Source organism: Zootermopsis nevadensis, unplaced genomic scaffold, assembly GCF_977971745.1.
Source record: "Zootermopsis nevadensis isolate Lab colony 2312 unplaced genomic scaffold, Znev_1.0 Znev_ptg000053l, whole genome shotgun sequence".
Taxonomy (NCBI): domain Eukaryota; kingdom Metazoa; phylum Arthropoda; class Insecta; order Blattodea; family Termopsidae; genus Zootermopsis; species Zootermopsis nevadensis.
This window is the reverse complement of record NW_028259185.1, coordinates 549,653-571,514: the sequence shown is the minus strand read 5'-3', so window position 1 is coordinate 571,514 and position 21,862 is coordinate 549,653. Positions and strand designations below refer to the sequence as shown.

General features: G+C 37.8%; 1 protein-coding gene across 1 annotated transcript; it reads right to left on the bottom strand.

The window, feature by feature from the left end:
• Positions 1-28: 28 nt before the first annotated feature.
• LOC147871486 (ryanodine receptor-like) lies at positions 29-13,870 on the bottom strand. The gene is made up of 8 exons (XM_087361139.1): positions 13,145-13,870; positions 12,951-13,056; positions 12,202-12,295; positions 10,235-10,417; positions 8,932-9,103; positions 7,948-8,026; positions 5,904-6,235; positions 29-2,917 (listed from the first exon to the last, which is right to left on the bottom strand). Exons 1-7 carry the CDS (start codon positions 13,166-13,168, stop codon positions 6,039-6,041), a joined length of 855 nt encoding a protein of 284 aa, XP_087217265.1. The 5' UTR covers positions 13,169-13,870; the 3' UTR covers positions 29-2,917; positions 5,904-6,038.
• Between the last annotated feature and the right edge of the window lie 7,992 nt (positions 13,871-21,862).

Genomic DNA, 21,862 nt, shown 5'->3' with positions numbered 1-21,862 from the left:
GAAGGTATAACAGAATTTAAAACCCTAAACATGTGTCTGTCTCTAAAATGTTAAACTACTGCCCTACATTTATGTGGGCGATTGCTCTACGAAATAACAGTTATGCAATTCCTGAATCAACAAATCAAACGACACTGACAAGCTTATTTTCAGACAGTGTACACCCACAATGTTATTACCTAGATATTTCACATTCTTTTAGATTCATTTATTATTTAATTTTTCAATACTATTAACAAAAATATTTCAACAGACGTGATCTATTTTGTTTTTGTATGATATTCTGGGGGTATAGCTGGACCACCTTGCTTCCAGGTGATGTAAATACGGAGGCCTGGTCTTCCAGGTTGGGGGGGTTGGGCATGGGGCTAACACCCCCACCCTGGTTTGTAGCGTCCATGATGAAGATGATACTCCACATTTTGCTGTATTTATAAGATCTTCAGGTGACCTACAGTTATGTATTTTACTTAAGTAATGGTACAGAGTTAGTAAACATACAACTGTAACTTCTTCATCTGTTATTACTTCTCATTATGTACACATTAATTACAAAATATGTTACAATTTCCTTCTTTAAAAGTGTCATAAAAATATAGAATATACGAATTCTTAAAACTTTATACTAGCCAGACTGTTTTTCATGGCTTTATACTCATAATTTTTATTCACATATTATAGTTTAGTTCTGTTTTCATCATTAAGTACTCTTCCATCCCCAACCTGAAACTCTTTATTACAGTTTTTGCTTAAGATAGTTTGGTCCTGAAGAACATTTGAGGTTAAATTTATGTCTCTCGAAGCATCTGATATACTGATGTTTGAGTGAACTCCAGCATTGAATGATTGGGGTTAGTGCACGTTTGTTTCTATGTCGATTTAGTTGACAGTTTCTGGATTCTTAGAATATAAAAATCACGTAAGTTACTACTATCAATGTGCTGTCTGTTCAGTATGCTTGAGATTTTCCCACAGTTAATTCTGCAAAAATTTTGGAATATTTCAAACAGTCCTCTGAAAGAAGCTGTTCTTCTCTTATTCTACCACAGAATGCCAAAACTAGATAAAAATATCTAAATATGCTTAAAAAAACATGAAGTTTCTGGTGATAGATAATCAAAGGAACAAATTTTAATTTCCAGCTTTGCTTAAAATATCCACTAACTTATGAAACTGTTGTATTTTTTACTGAGAAAGAATCTAACCCCTTTCAGAATTTGCAAATGTTTTATCATAACGCAAACCTATAGACCACGCAACAGTTAATTTCTCTTTCCAGACATGTGTTACAACCCCTTGCAATCTTATTCTCATACATACATACATACACTTCAATCAGATCACCCCTCACCCCGTCAAAATGTAACTCTGTTTTAGTCAGTTCCTGCAGCATTCTCGTCCTCACAGGACAAGAGCAATGTATTCTCATAATATGCAAATTGTCTCATAAATCAGAGGAAGACATTATACTACACCAGGGGTCGTCAACCTGGTCCATACCGCCCACTAGTGGGCGATTCAAGCTTTCATGGTGGGCAGTGTGGGTTTTTGTCCGTTGTTACAAATTTGGTTCTTCCTTCATATAACGAATACACTGCTAACAACTTCGCGAGTTTGACTTTTTAAAATATGCTTTTGCAATTTACTTTTGAATTCCATCTCTAAAATTTTGAATATAGATAATAATTCACCGGGCACTTCTCGAAGTAAACTCGTGGATGAAGGAGCAACAAATGAGCTCCGTATCAAAGGCATGAGTTTAGTGCGCATAACGGCCATCATTCAGTCTTCGAGCTGTACCTCTTTCATGGTGGTGGGCAGTATGTGCGGCACCGGTGGGCGGTAAGGAAATTTTACCATCAACAAAGATACAAAAGTGGGCTGTAGGTATAAAAAGGTTGACGACCCCTGTACTACACAAATCATGTCCATCACTGCATTTGTAATTGTCATATCACACAAATATCCATTTCAGTCACACACTTTGTAGATCTGTATCCCAAATTGTTTACTGATCCTTTCATATTTATTATCTGAAAATGAGACTTTAATATTTAGCATGAGAATCACCGACATAATTACTCTCATTTTCCAAACTGTGTTACAGTTTTCATCTTGTGTATTATAAGGTTAATATTTGTCACTGAAATGGAGAGATCTCAGAATACAAAAATCTGTCTTGTATATGAGGGTTCAGAAAGATGTTATAGTACGGACTGTATCTTTGCTGATGCTCCATCTGTACAAATATTACATATAAATAACTGTATTTCCTGCATAGTGACATCAGTAAACATTTAAGATTAGGGAGGAAGTGGCGATGAAACAATCCTTCAAAGAAAAGGTTTTATCCAATTTTCACAGAAGAGGCTCTTGCAAACAGGTCATGAGAGTACAATCATTACATTTGTAACAAAGTAAATGTCCATCTCTAATTCTAGAAGAATACTAACATGACGGTATACACATTAATGATAACGTGGAAGAAATTTTATTAACAAAATGTAGATTTATGTAGTTTAAATTCATCAGGCATTAGGTTTGACTGTTTATAAGCTAAGAGTTCCATATAAACATAACACTTGAGAACAGACTTAAAAAAGAAATTCTATCAACCAACTGACAACACCACAAAAGGAACTCACATATTCATCATGGGACTGGTCTTCTGCTGTCCATTGGGAGGAGTGACGGAATTCAACTGTTGCTGGGAGTTGCTGGCAGAAAGGCTGCCATTTGACTGCTTTTCTTGTAGTTCCCGTTTCATTGTCTCGCCTTCTGCAGCGCCCACTGTAGAAGAACGCGGTCGCAGACCACTGGTACCACTGTCTGTTATGTTGTTCTCAGGTACTTCCAGTGTTGGAGCTGGTGATGAACGGGTAGTTGGGCTAGCGTGCCCTGAAGAGGATGGGGGATCCTGGGAAAACAATATGTTTTCTGTATATGAGTAAAATGCACTATCTTTCAGACAAGATATCTGAACCTTGGGAAGATTATGTAAGAGTGGTCTAAAGAAATGCATAATAAAGAGCTTCAGAACTTAGTACTGTTTGGGTTATTAAATCAAGGAGGATAAAATGGGTCAGACACGTAATGTGCACAAAGGATATGAGAAATTCACATTAGAATTGTGCTCAGAAAACATGAAGGGCATGTAATGGATTCAATGACTCAGGTTAGGCTCCAGTGGTTGGATTTATGAACGTAACAGAGATCCTTTGCACTACGTAAAAGCAGGAAATGTACTGGATAGCTGATTATAAACTTTTGAAAATAATCCTTGCAGGGTGGAGTTTGTTCATGATCTTATCTTGGGAATGTTGTTTCACATATATATGTACATAGAAATGGAAGTAGCTTCTTCACAGCTACACTTGGAATTTGTGGACAATCTTCCTTCAAACTGACACAAAAGTTACCAAGAGGAATGTTTATTAATGTATCTTTCAAAACCACGGCCTGCTGAAGTGTCATATTTCTTATATCTGTTTCTAATAACAAACCTTTCTCTGTGACAGAGAACGTACAAAGGTTTCATAACCACTGAAAACGTTCACTGCAACTTGTAGGTCTCATACACGTTCAATTGTATCTGAAAGAAAATCATCACTTATCCAGCTCTCAAGTTCATTGGAAAAGTCATCCAATGGTTGAAAACAGCCAGAAACATTTTTTTCAACCAGTACACGTCCTCCAAAATTCTATTTTATTTATATATAAATTTGTTCACATGCCAAGATAACTGTGATAGTCACACCTTAAAATTTTGTTCACGTATCTTCGTAAGAACGTCCGCTAGGTACGCTACCCTCTGGAGTCACACAGCATCACACAGACTGTTTGTTGTTGGTCATCCAAATAATGTTACACATATACTGACACTCAGATTTCATGTCACTATGAATGACAGTCATCACCACTCTTCTGCCAGTCCTAACTTTATAAAAACTGGTAAAATGTATTGGGAGATGTGAAGTTCATCTCTAATTTGCACCGTTTTCAATAAAGTACTGCTGCACACATCCTAAATATGCATGCTGAGGGCATTAAAAATGCACACAACAATGACTGATAACCTTGTTTCCCTAAATTGTTACAGTGTGACTTAAAAGTGTAATGACGCAGTGTATCAAGTTAACTATATTGCCATAACAGCAAAGGTATTTGACAACTGAGTCAGTCCACCATTTGACAAAATTCTTTCTTAGAACCCTTGAGATTACTCAATATATTGCCAGTGTTCTGTAAAGTACAGTCTGAGTAACACTAGACTAACCCATTAAAGGCTGCAATACAGAATTACAATTCAGTGATTTGCTAATTCCGTGGTGCAGGAGTTGACAGTTATTCAGCCAATCCCACGTGCGCAGAACTTGTAGGTTCATCAAAAAAAACCACCACTGGACACAATCCATAATTAGTTCAGTACAATTTATATGCTCACATGCTAGTTTCTTAAGATCCATTTCGAAAATACTATTCATGTCTGATTCTACCATGAAGTGTTTGAAACGAAGTCATCTGTTTTACTGTTTAAATCATGATGACCATATTATAATCCTTCATTAATCATACTACTACATTAAATGTACATCTTATGGAGTTCAATGTAATTCTCTTAAATTCTGCATTCATTTCTCTTAGTCACAAATATTCTCTTCAATTCTTTGCTGCTGAACACCCTTAAAGATTTTTTATTCTTTCAAAATGAAAAACCACTTTTCCTGTTCACATAATTATTTTATTTTATTTATTTAGTGTTCTGTGTGACGACAGGTCCATATGAACAGGATCATTCCCTCCTTTTCTCGGACTGGGACCTGTTCATATACGTTCTTGGCAGATGATCCACAAGTGGTTTGCCATTGCCTTCTTCTGTGTGTGAATGGAGTAATTGTTGGGATGCCACGGAGGAAAACTCCGTGTTGCCTAGACCACGGCCTTGCCCAACACAAGTTATAAATTCGAACCCGAGACCCCAGGATTACAAGGCCAGCGTTCTAACCGCTAGACCACCGTGGCTGTTCACATAATAACAACAACAAATAAAGTCAATATACAATGTACACCAACTACTCAATTTATAGAAGAGAAATATTCATTGGAAGTCCCTTTAAAGTGAACACAAAAATAAACTTATTAGTATTAACTTACATTCAAAGAAAGTTATATATATCTCTCTCTGTCTCACGTGCGCACTCACACACGAGAGTCAAGGAAGATAAGTATACAGTTCACAAATGTTTATAATAACGAACAGCAATTAATTATAAATTAATGGAGATGCAAATAATAAGATCATGTGAGATGAGACTCTCAAAAATGACTAAGCACAAAGGAGGAACTTGGCTACATGCAAGGTGGGAGTAATGGTGATCAGGGGTGGAAATTATGTTGTATGTTACTTCTTGTCATGTGCTTCTGTGTAATAAAAAATCATTACACAAACTGAAAAAGTGATACTGATTTTTAATTGCGTAAAAATAGAATTTCATTCATTAACATTTGTAAAATGGGACGTTAGTTTGTTCTCAACACAGAGTGCAGCTCTCATTTCTAACTGTAGTTTTTTATTGCAACAGCATCTCACCTTGGATGCCTTGGGTTATGTCAGGGCAGTCCGTGTGGAATTTGTGGTGCACAAAGTGGCACTGAGACAAGTTTCCGTCTAAGTCCTTCACTTTAATCAAGTTCCATATTCACTCATGTATCATCTGGGGGATGGAGAATGGGCCCATTAGCAGCCACAGTTCCACAGAGACAAAGTCTCACCCCATCATAAGAAGAGACTACGATAGTAACAGCATGACGAAACATGAGCAAAATTATTTTGAAGTACTTGAAAGAAGCAATACGGCAGAATTTTAAGTTTCAGGTACTGATCCAGTAACATGCTATTTTACCTTACACAGTGCAGCATTCATTGGCAGACTCAATTCCTTCACAACTGGTCCAAAATCATCTCGTGAGCCCTTGCGCTTCAGCAGCTGAAAGAACGTTTGGCCTTCATGAAGATGGTACTCCCTCCCAGGTACTGATTAAGGAACTCGCTGAGTGTGGCGAGCTTGCTTTCCTTCATAGTGTGCTCTTAGCAGCATCATGAGAAACTCATTCTGCTCACGGAGACTTGAGGTCTCTACTCCTCGGAATTTAGTTAATATCACAGACTGCTCTTCTTCTGGTAACAAATCCAGGCGACGGAAGATGGCGGCTTGTGTGCGCTTGTCATTCAAACCTGAAAGAGAATCAACAAATTGTTTCTCAGAAGTTGTGCGCTCACTAAAATAAAGTGTGCATGTGTTAGATACAAGCGTAATATGGCGAAGACAAAGTAAATCAACTGTAAAGAATTTTTATGACTACTTTAGGTCTGATGATCTAGGAAGAATTCAAAATATCTTTGATCCAGCAAAGAAAACTGCAGATACTTCAGGAGTATTGCTTACATCAGTTCATGATACAGACTGTCCCAAAAAGATATATACAGACATTCAATGAATTTGCATTGCTTGAAACTCAATCAACCCTCCACCATTTGTGTATATGAATCATGGTATCATCTGTTAAGTGTAGACCACACTAGACTCCCCTCATAAACATAACACATGAAGATGAATAACAAGGCTAATAATCCATATTATAATGTGCATACATATTTTTGGGATACTCTATATTTTACAGGACACTAAACAAGATGTAGAGAGGACAATTCTCTTTTCTACTCCAAGATAATATTAAAGGCAGTACTATTGATGTCAATGAGCCGGGATAGCTCAGTCAGTATAGTGACTAGCTACGGGCTGGACGGCCGGGGTTCGATCCCCGACGGGGGCAGAGGATTTTTCCTCTAGCCTCTGCGTCCAGACCGGCTCTGGGGCCCACCCAGCTTCCTCTACAATGGGTACCGGGGTCCTTTCCCGGGGGTAAAGCCGGCCGGGGCGTGATGCTGACCACTCACCCCCATCTAGTGCCGAGGTCAAGGAAGAGAGGAGCTATACCTCCTCTCCCCCCAAACGCCTACATGGCGTATAGTGGGACAGCTTTACTTTTACCTTTTACTATTGATGTCAATTAGCGCACCTTAAGATACACAAAGCTAATCAAGAAAGAGACAATGTATGCTGTCTTATCACATTCACTATTGGGAATTTAAATGCAGGCTTATATTAAATGCCTGGGCTCATGCAAGAAGTTCTGCACTGTCTGAAGACAAAAAAAATATATTTTGCAAATTAAAAAGGAGACAAATGTTATATAATATCATTAGTAGACTTAGAGAGTGTGATACCACGTGTAGCAACAGATTTTAGTGTCACTGATTAAGTCACCACACAACAGCGTGACTTGAATTAAAATTATTTAAAATCCAGCAACAAAAACCTCACTGACAGTGAGAAATATGTTATTCTGGAAATTTTTAAATTTATAAATAAAGTTGTTTGTACTATTGTTACAGTTTCTAATTTTTATTGCTACTTATAATGTACTATGTGTACAAAATAATAATATATGTTATTAAAAAATGTTACTGGGGGGGGGGGGCACATGGTGTGATCACATGACAAGCTTTTATTGTACATTTTTAGAATTTATGGCACTCAGTCTCAAAGAGGTTTCGTGTCCTTGCCTAAATTAAAATAGAAAAAGATAGAACTGTACTAGTAACTGGTCCTTCTAGGAAACAACTGCTATGTCTGCAAGTCTGGAACCACTGAAGAGACAGGAATATAAGAAATATGTCTGGAGCGACATTCAATGTAATGATGTTCATACCTAGTTTCAAAACAATCTGTTCAGTAGAAACATTTCTGACAGTACATCATTGATCGATAAAGGAACAGACACTGGACTCATAAAAATAACCCTCACATGAGGCAGTCAACATTTTTGTTTCAAGTAAAAAATATTACGATATATATTACGAACATTATCTCATTACACACTCACCTTCTGCTTTGGCACAGAGCTTGTGGTACCACACCATTGGACAGTGTTCACAGGATAGCACTGGCAGCTTCTCACGTTGCTGAAAGTACACAACATACAGCATTCTCATCACAAAATTCTATAATTTTTATATCAGATGTTTAACACATTCACTCCCAGGTACTTGGCTGCTGGTTTACCTCTCAGTCATCTTCAGTAGTATTTCATGTTCTACAGATATGAATGACAAATGACCTACAAATTTCAATGAATTCCATTAAGGTAACTGCATGCAGTGACAGAATAAAACTACATGCTCAAAGTGTGTTCTGAAAGCGTTATGTTTTGACTTCTAAAGGCATGCTGCTCTTTGACCAGGATCATACAGCGACGATAGGAATATGCCCTGATAAGACAAAAAGCGCCTTTCTCAGAAAACTGAGAACACAGTTTCACATCCTGTAACTAGATAGTGTATGCAGGTACCTTTCGAAAGTCCTTGAATCACTGATCGACTGCCAATCACTTCTCAAATGTAATACTTCAAAATGTTAGAATTTTGTTAAAAATGGCTTAGCTGTGTGAGCATGTTAAGAACACAGAAAAAAGTCAGATTATAATTAATTCTAGGCTGTGACAGAATCTGCTATAAATATTTTACAGCTTATTTCCATTTATTTTATTAAACTTCATATTAGTGCAATGATTCTATGGTGTCCTTAACAAGATTTCTTCTTTGAAGAAACATTTTAAATTTTGCTTCTGAACAGTTTCAGTAAGATAGTATTTGGTTTCTCCATAACTGCATGTTACAATGCCACATTATTATTCATTGTGCAATGACTGTCAGGTAAAACTACAACTCTCTTTGTCAACACTTATTTAATATAATATAATAATTTCAAATTCTTACGTTACAAATCTGGTAACTTGAAAAGTAAACACCTTACTTTCCACCACATCTATTATGACCCAATTTAGTTGACGGACAATACGTATACAGACCTTGTACGAGAGCCACAGCCCTGATTCTGAGTGCTGCACAATGACAGTACTGTCACCATATTTGATGATGGGAGCTCCGATCACTTCTAGATCCCTTTCTTCCAGGACAACTTTTAGGTCATCCTTCTGTTGTCGCAAGCAGAAAGTGGACGAGGCAAGTGTAGCATCATCTCTGCGTGCAAAAATGTAAAATGTTACATGCATTTTTCCAATACAGAGATGAATATACTCTCATCCTAACTTTCAAAGCAAAAGCTATTAACACCAGTTGCCCAGCTGTTCTGTTCAAGAGCGTACGATATTACAATACGTGTCAACTCATTAAAATCATTTGTTTTCTAACTGAGAGAAATTGAAGAAAAAACTGTAAGTCATAAACCTATAATAGTAAAGACATTTTATACTTGGGTTGTAGTAAATCTTTGCAAGACTGTTTACTCTTGGGGTCCTTCTAGTTAAATGTTATAAGGTTTATAATTACTGATGGGTCAGGCATTGTATATAATGCATGTAGGCCTCAATCTCATGTAATGCAGAAATGAAACTGCTTCAGATTCTGAGGAACAAAAACTAAAACATCATTACCACCTCTGCCCAAGTTCTGTTTATATGAGCATATGCACAGAACGACTGTAAAGTCATGCAACCCATTCCTGACACACATTCTATTCTAAAAAAAAATAAATCAAGCTGAAATCAGAAAACAAACAAAAATACATTTTATATTATATGTTGCTAATGTCCACTGTGTTCGGTGATGCACGCACTCAAGCTTTCGCTCAAATTTAATGACCTGCAGTGTAGAGTTCCTGTTACAGAAAAAACAGTTCACCAAACAAGAAATTGTCAATTTCTTCGGCACAGGAGAATCTGGAAATCTAATCATAAACAAATGCTGGCCACGTTAAGTAAGAATGAAATGGTCGAACACTTTTTTGCACTTCTGAAGAAATTATCCTTGCACTTCAACTGCTGTAAGGCGACTGACGGACTAGTGCGAGGAGGTTAAAACATGACGTGTCATGTGTGGGCCTTGTACACTCACAGCAGTATTGTGTTTTTATTAATCCAGTTAAATTGTATTGAACTGCAACCATCAGCAAATATTTTAATATGGGTTATGTGACTTCTCAGTTGCCAGCCATCTCTACTGGCAGTAGAATCCAATGGTTCAACACTGCTAATGCAAATGTCAACCACTGGATACAACCCTGAGCCAGTTCCAACTTCACAACGTATTTCTGTAAAATCCATACTTCTCTTATTCTACGGTTATGCTATTTATCTTCCATAGTTAACATACTTTCTTACTAGGTAGAGCTCATTGTTCTCATTAACTCCCAAGTATCGAACAGTAGTAAGGTGGCGGATCCTCATCGGATGATACCAGTTCATGAAGCCGCCTGCCCATTTGGTTCTTGCCAATTCCAGTCGCCACAGCGATCTAGCTTGACTCATTACACTGCCACCCCCATGAACAACAATGCTGAAAAAGTTAACAATTAATTGCATACAACAGATCGCCATGGCTGTGCGTTCTATGATATGGACCATTCAGACTGGAATCACAGGTTTCAATTCAGGTTGAAGCATGTTTCTAAGTACATAACACAAAAAAACAAAACAATTTCTGTGTTCATTTCCACGTGCGTCTGCCAACGGAGTGACTATCACGTGGCCACTCTCTGTCTTCATACCCCAGGTTTCTGTTACAGACTTGTACCATGACTGGCTACACAGAATTACCATACCAGCTGTTTAAAAATTTAAATTGACCATCACACACCTAACACTTTAGACATGAAGGGTAAATCCCGTTTTCCTAAATAATCAATTTCTAACACAATTATTTATTATTAAGTGTTCTGTCTTACGACAGGTCCATTGCTCTGCCCAAAAAGAGCTCTCCAGTTGTCCCTATTCTCGGCTTCTCGCTTTAATTCCTGGAACGTCACCTTCTTTCCTTGTTTAAGGTCGTTGGTTAGCTGTATCAATCTTATTCCCAGTCCTCGCTTTCCCTCAACCTGGCCTTCGATGATATCACTCAGTAACCCATTCCTTCTCATAATATGTCCCATCCAGTTAGCTTTCCTTCGTGTAATCGCCTGCAGAATGTTTCTTTGCTCGTTGACTCTCCTCAATACTTCTTCGTTGGTCACTCGATCCGTCCACCTGATCTCTATTCTTCTCCATCACCACATTTCAAAACTCTCCAGGTATTTCTGTTCCTTCTTCCTGAGTGTCCAAGTCTCTGCTCCATACGTAACACTTCACTAGTTTCTTCTTCATCTCCAAGCCCAACTTGCTAGTGAGAAGTATCCTCTTCTTGACGAAAGCTGCCTTGGCCATGGCTATCCTTGCTTTTACTTCCTTGGTGCATAGGGTGTCCGTCGTCCCAAGTACTTGAAATGCTCCACATTCTCCATCTGTTGGTTTCCAATTACAACGTTCAATGGTTCTGCTCTCGGTGCTGTCCTCATTACCTTTGATTTTTCAATGTTGATTTCCATTCCATACTCTCTACCTGTTTCCACTAACTTGTCCATCATGTTCTGTAATTCCTCCTCTTACTTCGCCAATATTTCTAAGTCGTCTGCGTACTTTACAGTCGTTATGACTCTTCCTCCAGTTTTGAAGTCTCCAGAGCTTCCTTGGCTAGCCATTCCCCGTACAGGTTAAAAAGAATTGGTGATAAGCAGCATCCCTGTCTTACACCTCTACCTATCTCAACGCTGTTGGTGTCTCCTGAGTCCAGTCTCACTTTGACTTTTTGCTGCATATACAGGTTTTTGATTAGTCTTCTATCTCTCCAATCAATTCCAATTCTTTGTAGGATCCTCATTAATTTCTTCCATTTTACTCGATCGAAAGCCTTCTTCCAGTCGATGAAGCAGGCACATACTTCTTCCTTCCTTCTTCCTTGACATCGAGCTAACACAATTAGAATGAAAAAATTTAATTATAAAAATTAAAAATATTCCAGTGAGATCTGATACTTTCAAGATGAGTATGAAGATGGTTGTTTCTTGGATATAGCACCATGTAATATGGTATATATCAACCAAACATTTCAGAGGAGCTTATTGCCTGTATCATCACTCTGATGACGGAGATGGTAAGCTCCTCCGAAACGCACGTCCATATCTGCAAGACTACACGACGCCACATCCCAGCAGATAGCCATCTTCTTTAAAAACAATCCCTTTCTAAACATATAAAGGACCATACCTCATAACTGTATTTCATCCCTTCCAATAAAACAAATCTTACTTTTGTCCAGGTTGATCGGTCCAAGTAGATGGAATGGTGAGGCATTCATCACCCCTATGGAAGAACCTTAACACATGACCACCAAAGACATAACCTGAAATATGAATGTGCATTGTTTCAGTTACGCATCTTGCTTCAGATAGCACTAAACCATTCAGTTTCCGTTAACAAATACAACCTATAATAATATCATCTAAATGTATATGCATGCAAGTAGTAAATTATAGACCATTCAGACTGAGCAGTCAGTTTTGTGTAACTACATGCATGCATCCCCCCCCCCCACACACACACACACACATACATATATAACAGTTGTCATGTCCACAATATAATACAACTATATTTTAATGGAGGTTCATAATATCATAAAGCAGAATCTCTTCAAGTTAAGAATCAGACTTCAAAGTTATTTTTGGCATTGATCTACTGAGGTAACAACTTCTATATTGTCATTGAAATCACATTTACCAACTTAAATGAAGCGATCAATTTGAAGTATAAAATTTAAAACTGGCAGTAAAATGAAGCATTTGTTGCAACTATAGATTTGAAAGTGACAATGTTTTTTTTTTGGGTTGTGACATCAAGAAGACTCATAGGAAGATACCAAATTTCAAAGACAGTATGTTTCTCCAAATCCACAGAGCACCACAACTTGGAAGAACAACACCATCATCTTCTATCTATACTTTATAGTATGCCTGATTATAATTACTCTCTAGTGAGCTGAAGTGCTGTATACATACCTACATACTTCATCCTGCTGATACCAGTTCCATACGGTTGCACAGACCAGTGAGACACGTGAAAAGATGCGTTCACCACAGACAGGTCATTTTCTTTAGCTGTGCGCTTTAAAATGGCAAGAATGAGACAATTACAGGTTGTATTCCAATATTATGGCCAGGTTTTAAACTAGGTGTGGGAATATCCAACTTACCATCTTACTTCCCTCTAAAAGCATCTTTCAAACAAATGTTTTGCTCCTTCTACCAACTTCTTCCACTTCCCAACCAGTATCTCAACTTGTAATTGTAGCTCTGCTGCAAAGTTTCGGTCAGCATTGTTCAGCAGTTTCTGTGTTGTTATCATTTGGCTGCAGTGTTTCAATATCATCTTGGAGAGCCTGTATAAAATTTATACAGACTCCACTGTATTTTCTGTTTTTGTCTTACTATTCTGTTATAAAATTAACAGCTACAATAATTAATTTATAAGGGTCTAGGATAGAAATCACCAACATTCTTCTTTCTGTAATACAGCCTCTTCCTTCAGAAACAGAAACTTGTTCAACTGATCGTAAATTTGATTATTCTTATGAGAGTTGAATACTCATCACTGTGATCACAAAATCCTGTTATTTATTCTGAGTCACTTCAAAGCAGAAGTCATGTATAATGTATGAAGTCCTGAAGATTATATAAATTGTATGAAATGACACGTTCGAAATTGTTCTTACTTTACGTCCTCCACACAAGGGAAAGATGACACACATAAATTCAACACACGCTCAAATAACGTCACATTAACTTGCACGACCTCGCAATATATGACAGAAGAAATGCAGTGGACAGAAACGACACGCAACAGTTACGCCATTTTCTCGTACGCAGGGATGGCAACATCTGAAAAGCAGCGAACACATCCCGCCATCGCGGGAGAATGAGGGATATTCGATTATCATTCTTTGCGCACTGTAACAGACTCTGCTGCCATCTACCGACCACGGGTCTGAAGTAGATCTACGTCGAAGCACACTCCGTTGACCTGCTGTGTGAAATGCTGCCTGCAATACCTCACATACTGTAATATATGTATGTCAGTAGTTCCTCAGAAATGTTAGATGTGCTATTATCATTCTATTTCTTAATAGGTTTCCCAAACTGTCTCCTTCCTTTACATTTCTGGATCAGAACTTTGTATTTCTCATATGCCGCATATATGTTCCATGATCGCCTATCACATCCTTCTTAATTCAACTGCACTAAAAGTTTTAATTAAAAAATAAATTAAGAAGCTTCTTATTATGTAATTGTTCCCAGTATTCTGTTACCGGATCTCTTCTAAAATCTCAAACATATTCCAAGACCTGTACTCTCAAACTCTCTTCTCTTTTATGAGAGACCAAGTTTCACACCCCAAAAAACAACAGGCAGAAAGACTCTTGCATACATACATACATCTTTATTACATTCCATGGATCCATAAGTTAGTCAGATGACAATAGGATGTAGCATAAGTAATAATAATAATACAATACATGTTATACAAATACAAGTCATATAAATGTCACAAAAATACAAAGGATAAATTACGACTTACTTGTAGACATTATGAATTCATCGACAGAGTAAAAGGAGTGTGTAATTAAGTATCTCTTCAATGCTGGTTTAAATTGTGCCTTTTTATTTACAAGACTTGAGATATTTGATGGTAGACTGTTGAAAATTTTGATCCTGCATAATATGCACTCTTCTGAAAACATGAGAGACTGGCAATTGGTCTATGAAGCTGATTTTTATTCCTTGTGTTGACGTGGTGTACGGCAGAATTATTTTGAAAGAGTTCTTGGTTATTTAAAATAAAATTCATTAATGAGAATATGTATTCACATTAGAAGAGGTAAGATCTCTAATCTCTTAAATAGACTTCTACATGAATTCCTAGGTTTTACACCAGCCAATAACCTAACAATTTTCTTTTGTAAAGTGAATATCTTTTTGATGTTTGATGAATTTCCCCCCAAAAATTATTCCATATTTCATTAAATAGTGAAAATATGCAAAATATACTGATCTGAGTGTGTCGGTGTTGCTGACATGCAACAGAGATCTAACTGCGTAACATGCGCCACTTAACTTAGGTATCAGTTTATCAATATGATTAGTCCAATTTAGGTGATTATCAATTTTCAAACCCAAGAATTTTGTGTTTATTGACTCTTGTATATACTTCCCATTATAACCAATACTTAAAGCAAATTGTGGAGAGTTATTTGTTATAAATTTTATTAGATTTAGGGCCAGTTTGTTAGCAGTAAAATATTTACTCATATGAGACAGAACTATGTTTGATGTTGAACAGAAATCATCAAAATTTTTATTTGAAATTATGACGCTTGTGTCATCAGCAAATATTATGGGTTCTGTTAAAGTATTTATTGTTTTTATTGTTGGAGGAAGGTCATTTACATATATTATAAAAAGCAAGGGCCCTAAAATTGACCCTTGGGGAACTCCATGTTTTGTTCCCCAGTTTGTGAAAATATTTCGTTTGTTTTTAGGTGCTTTTACTTCGACCTTTTCTATCTGTTAAATAGGATCCAAACCATTGCGCTGCTATTCCTTGAATGCCATAAAATGTAATTTATCCGATAAAATTTCATGATTTACACAGTCAAAAAGCTTTTACTAAATCACAGAAAATTCCTCCAACTTGCATTTTTTGGTTAATAGATTTAAGCACGTTGTCTGTTAGCTTGAAGGCCGCATCTTCAGTGGATACACATTTCCTGAAGCCAAATACACATATTAAACGTGGTCGATGGTCGAAGTCAAAAAACCGAACCGATCCATTTTAATGTTATCTTCCTTCCTATATCGAAGTCAAAACAGTTTTTAATAGGCGCTACACTGAGATGCAAAGGGTCGAAAGATTATCATCGTAATTATTAAACAAAAATTTACGTGTTTCGTCCAAACGAGTAACACCGAGTTTCTGTCACTGTCAGAAAGGAAAATTATTCTTTGTACAAGTGGCTGCATTGGAAGTATAATCCCTATGATCTCTAATTTTAATTATACTGGATGGACCATGGATGTTGTTCTTTTGATTCTTTAGCACAGTTACTCGAAGCATGCACTGTTTTATGTCGTCTATATTCTTACGCTGAGGTATCGGATTCGTGTCCCACCTGCGGCCGTTTCAAATCTCGGCTGATTGAGACCAGTTTAGATCCTGGTGTAGTCCATATTCGACATATGGGAGAAAAAGTGGCACTAGGACAGGATTTTCTCCATATCTAAGAATTCTTACAGCCTGTCTGATTAAAATTTGGAAAATGAGTAATTTCACGGCTGACAGAATGAATTTTATCATCTCAAGGATTCTGATCTTTGGTTTCTGGAATTTGCAAGGCTAGGATTTGAATTTCGGTATGTAGTTATGAAGAAGGAATGAGAGGGAAATTTATGAAAGAAACCAAAAAAAAAAAATATATATATATGTAGTGTTTGGGCTCATCTGCCTCGGGTGTCCTCATATCGATTATTGGAAGTTGGCGCTTTTTTGGGGAGAATATGTAAGTGGTTCTTTGTGTCGTCTTAAAAATACGTCTTTGGGTCGCACTCACACGGACGTCTGCGAAAAAGATTTGTGAAGTGTAATCACGAGACAGAATTATTCATTAGTTAGTTAGTTGTAACAGATACATTAATTTTGAATTTTTTTTTAAAAATTGTGCACTTCGATCGCACTTTCATGTATGTAGGCCATCCTGTTTTCAATCGTTTAAGGGATTACGTTAAGTCATACCCCAGCCATGTTATATTATCTGTCTTTTGACAGTCAGTATAGTGACTGGCTACGATCTGACTGACAGGGGATCGACTCCCTAGAGGGGAAAAATCATATTTATTCATTTATTTATTGGTCTGAGTACTCTACACAGAAGACTGTCCTTCTAACCCTGGGGTTTAGCTAAGAGGGCCACTAAGTTACACCCTTTTTATATAGACCGACTCTTCTAACTTAATTTTGCTGGTCTATTTCTGTATTTACGTCCAAATTTATTCAAGTAATTTAAGAAAACGTACGCAAAAGAATGGTGCAATAATTTATATTTGCTTTTATTGTATGTGATATTTTCGTTACAACTGCAGATGAAGTAACGTTTTCGTAGAATATGTAAACATAACCTAAATTTATTTACAGTTAGTTACGTATTTACGAAACATGAGTTGAAAACGTACTAGTGACGGGGGCACAGCCCCAACCCCTTCCATGACCCCCTGTTCCCTGAATAACACTGAACTCAGGCACATTAAACAGTTGAAGGGAAATTATAATAATCTTGAAGAATTTAATTCTGTAAAAGAAGTTAATTTGAAGTACATTCATGGATTGAAAGGAATGTCAGAATGCTGTTAGCGAATGAATCCTTGAATGATATTTAAGAATCCAGTCCGTACCGCGAAGAAAACACTTCACTTCACCATTACAAAGATCAACTGGCTAACGAAGTTTAAGAAATTGACCGCTGATTACGGCGAGAACCACACAAAGCACATAAAGACAAGTGTTACTGATTGTTGGAGCAGTTGGTACGTATACTTACCATTCCATTTAAAGGTTTTAAAAGTAAAGTTCGGAGGTATTAGTGCCTCCATCTTCAGGGCTAGATTTGAAGTTTTCTCAGCGGTGAGAATGAAGATTCCTGTCTTCTGATATGATGCGCTGTGTAGTCTGGTAGATGTTTTTCTAACGTTTCGGAGGTCATACTGCCTCCATCTTCAGGGCGAGATTTGAAGTTTTCGCAGCGGTGAGCGAGCTCTTAAATGTTCATGAGACTAGTGATATTAGACCTATTAAATACATGCAGCTGAACTGTTGGTGCCAGAACCTAGCTTAGATGAAGTTGAACTGGCCATTGGGACGTTGAAAAGTTATAAATCTCCAGGAATTGATCAGATTCCAGCCGAATTAATTAAAGCAGGTGGCAAAGGGTTGCATATGAGGATCCATAAGCTTATTCAGTTGATTTGGGATAAGAAGGAATCCATAATTATTCCTATTCATAAGAAGGGGGACGAGACTGAGTGTGGTAACTACCGAGGAATTTCTCTGCTATCAACCTCATACAAAATTCTATCAAACATTCTTTTGGCAAGATTAACCCCATATGCGAATGAAATTATTGGGGATCATCAGTGTGGGTTCAGACGAAACAGATCAACGATTGATCAGATCTGTTGCATTCGTCAGATACTAGAGAAAAAATGGGAGTTCGGTGGGACCGTACATCAGTTATTTATAGATTTCAAAAAAGCCTATGACTCTGTGAAGAGAGAAGTGCTATATAATATTCTTATTGAATTTGGTATACCAAAGAAGCTAGTGGGTCTAATAAAAATGTGCTTAAATGAAACCTGTAGCAAAATTCGAGTAGGTAAATATGTATCTGAGACATTCCTCATCAAGAACGGTCTAAAACAAGGAGATGCTTTGTCTCCCTTGCTCTTTAACTAGAATACGCCATCAGGAAGGTCCAAGATAGGCAGGAGGGTTTGCAATTGAATGGGACACATCAGCTATTGGCATATGCTGATGATGTTAATTTATTGGGGGACGATATAAATACAATAAAGAGGAACGCAGAAGTTTTCCTAGAGGCTGGTAGACAAGTGGGGCTGGAAGTAAATTCAGAAAAAAACTAAGTACATGTTAGTATCTCGTCATCAGAAGACAGGCGGGCAAAATTATCTTAGGGTGGCTAATAAATCCTTTGAAAGGGTTACAAAGTTCAAATATCTGGGAACAACAATAACAAATCAAAATGACACTCGTGAGGAAGTTAGGAGGAGACTAAATTCCGGAAATGCTTGCTTCTTCTTAGTTCAAAATATTTTGGCTTCCGGTCTGATTTCTAAGAGCCTGAAAATTAAAGTATACAAAACAATAATCTTGCCTGTTGTTTTGTATGGGTGCGAAACATGGTCTCTCACTCAGAGGGAGGAACACAGATTGCAGGTGTTTGAGAATCGGGTGTTGAGGAGGATATTTGGGCCTAAGAGGGAAGACGATGGGGCGTGGAGAAAACTGCGTAATGACGAGCTTAAAAATCTGTACTGCTCCCCCAAGTACTGTCAGGGTAATTAAGTAGAGAAGAATGAGATGGGCGGGACACGTAGCGCGCATGGATGGGACAAGAGGTGTGCACCGGGTACTGGTTGGGAAACCTGAAGGGAAGAGACCTCTAGGGAGACCTAGACGTAGATGGGAGAATAATGTCAGGCGGGATCTATGGGAGATAGGAGTTGAAGGACACTGGATTTTGTTGGCCCAGGACAGGGTCCGGTGGAGGGCTTTGGTTAATTCGGTGATGAACCTTCGGGTTCGGTAAGCCATCTGGTTGTTTGGGTCCACTATTTGGGAAGCCTGAGGGGAAGAGACCTCTGGGGAGACCTAGACGTAGATGGGAGGATAATGTCAGGCGGGATCTATGGGAGATAGGAGTCGAAGGAAACTGGATTTTGTTGGCCCAGGACAGGGTCCGGTGGAGGGCTTTGGTTAATTCGGTGATGAACCTTCGGGTTCGGTAAGCCATCTGGTTGGTTAGTTAGTTTATTCTTAAATATTTTCAGATTACTTGTTACAGTGTTTTTATGTTATAAACTTGTCATTAATTTTGGCTCATGACATGTTTTTGGTGGTGCTCAGATGTGTAAAGCTCTGAAGAAGTAGTGTAGTAGTCACGTTATATAAATTCTTGTGACTTGAATAGTGCCCATTTCAATCCCTTATACGAGCCAGAGAAGATTGTGTGCTGGCATGACAGCTGTGTCGTAGAAAAAGTAAGCCAAAGCATCACAGTGTAGTTGATAGGGCTGCTGATTTGCATTTGTGATGTACCAGGATATAATCTCAGCTTTAAGATAAGCTGACTAAAGTGTTGTGTGGTTTTCATCAGTCCTTTGAGACAAACGCTGGAGTTTTTAAGTGTTACCTTTGAAATATTACGTTCTTATGAAGCATAAAGTCTGCTGGGTAAGTTGCAGAAGGCAGAGTGCATTATCTTTTCTTTTTCAAAGGGCTGTGATATTATTTTATCTCTTACTGAGGAGCAGGTACAGCATAATTTTTTTATTTTCTTTATTCTCATAAAGTTACATTTTTATTCGGACCGGCGATACGGAATGCGCGCTGGTTCGAGTCTCGGGGGAGAAGAAATTTTCTCGTGAGCTTTCGACCGGTGCCAACCCAGCATTGTGAGGAAATTGGGGAGCTACAATGAGTAGCGTAATCCGGTCAGGAAAGCTAGCAATGGCTGGGGGTCCGTCGTGCTGACCACACGTCGCCCTATATCTGGTTGGATGATCGTTCAACTCTGCTTAGGCATGTGAACATGAGGCCAGCAGTCAAGCTAGTCGGCTTTGGCTCTCTGGAGCTGTTATGCCACGGATTTAATTTTTTTAATGTCTTAATATATATTTTTCTTTAAGAGCTTTAATCAGTACAGTACTGTTAAAGACAGTGGTGGTGGGGGCCAATCATTTTGCCCTGGGTAAGAATGATTAATGAGGTCCCATAAAAAAATGCATGTAAGACATTTGAGGTGATTTCATTTATTATAATTTTAATGATGTGAAAACTACCTCTCTAGAACGACTTACTTGATTCATGCAAATGGAGAAATATGTCATTGTTGATGAAGATTGATACAAGCTGCCAGCTACACAGAAACATTAAGAAAAGGGTAACTAATGTGTTCAGATAGTACACAATCCATCTTCTGTCAAGGAATGGAAGGAATTTAAAAATTTACATTTCTCTTCTTTAATTTATCAAAAGCTTGCTCAGTACCTTCTTCATTGTTTTGGTCTCAGATAAAAGTACATTTATAAGACAAACTACAGCAACAGTATAAGGAGAAAAGGAATTTTATATAAGTACATGTGTGAGGCACACAGGGCCACTACATGCACAATGCTGTTGCCGACAACACCCACTACCTTTGCCACCACTGATTAGGAAAACGTGAACATTAATAACTGTCCCTTTCTGTGTATAATTTCCACTAGTACAAATTCTAACTGCACTAAATTTTACTGATACTAGAGCAGGGCGCTCCTTTCGGAGCTCCTAGGGGGGATTGTTCAAATTTCTAAAACGCAACCAACCTTGGTTAGTCCCAAAGGAGAGTTAGTTTAGTGTCTCATTCAAGTGTTTTTTTAACCCCTGAGTAAGAAACAAAACTAACCCCCCACGAATGGGGGATTTAAACACTTTACCAACCTTCCGAAGGGGGTTGGTTGCGTTTTGAAATCTTGAGTAAACACTAAACTAACCCCCGTGTATAAACAAATATAAGGTGATATTGTTGATGACGTCATTTTTTGACGACAACGACTACTAATCCTTTCGAAGCGCTTCCTGTAATCTGATATTTTACTTCTATACGTCGCTGATCAGAGGCCACACAGTTCTTGGTTAGTCAACTTTCTACGTCCAACCCCACCCTTGCAAGTCTTCTTTTTTATTTCCTCTTCTGTTTTTTGTTGAATAGTTCTGATGTTTTAGTTCTTTACGTCGCTGTTCAGAGGCCATCTGTTCTTGATCAGTCAATTTTCTACGTCCAGCAACACCATTGCTAATCTTCGTCTGTTTTTTCTTTTTTTTTCTTCTGTTCTTGTTGTATACGTTTTTCTATATTTATCAATGTAACTCTCCCTTCGTCTTTCTTTATTTGTTAAATAGGTCTGATGGATTAGTTCTTTACGTCGCTTTTCAGAGGACAACTGTTCATGGTTAGTCAACTATCTACTTCCAATCCCACCCTTGCAAGTCTTCGTTTGTTTTCTTCTGCTCTTCTGTTTTTGTTGAATAAGTTTTTCTGCGTTTATCAATGTAAATCTCCCTTCGCTTTTCTTTACTCGTTAAG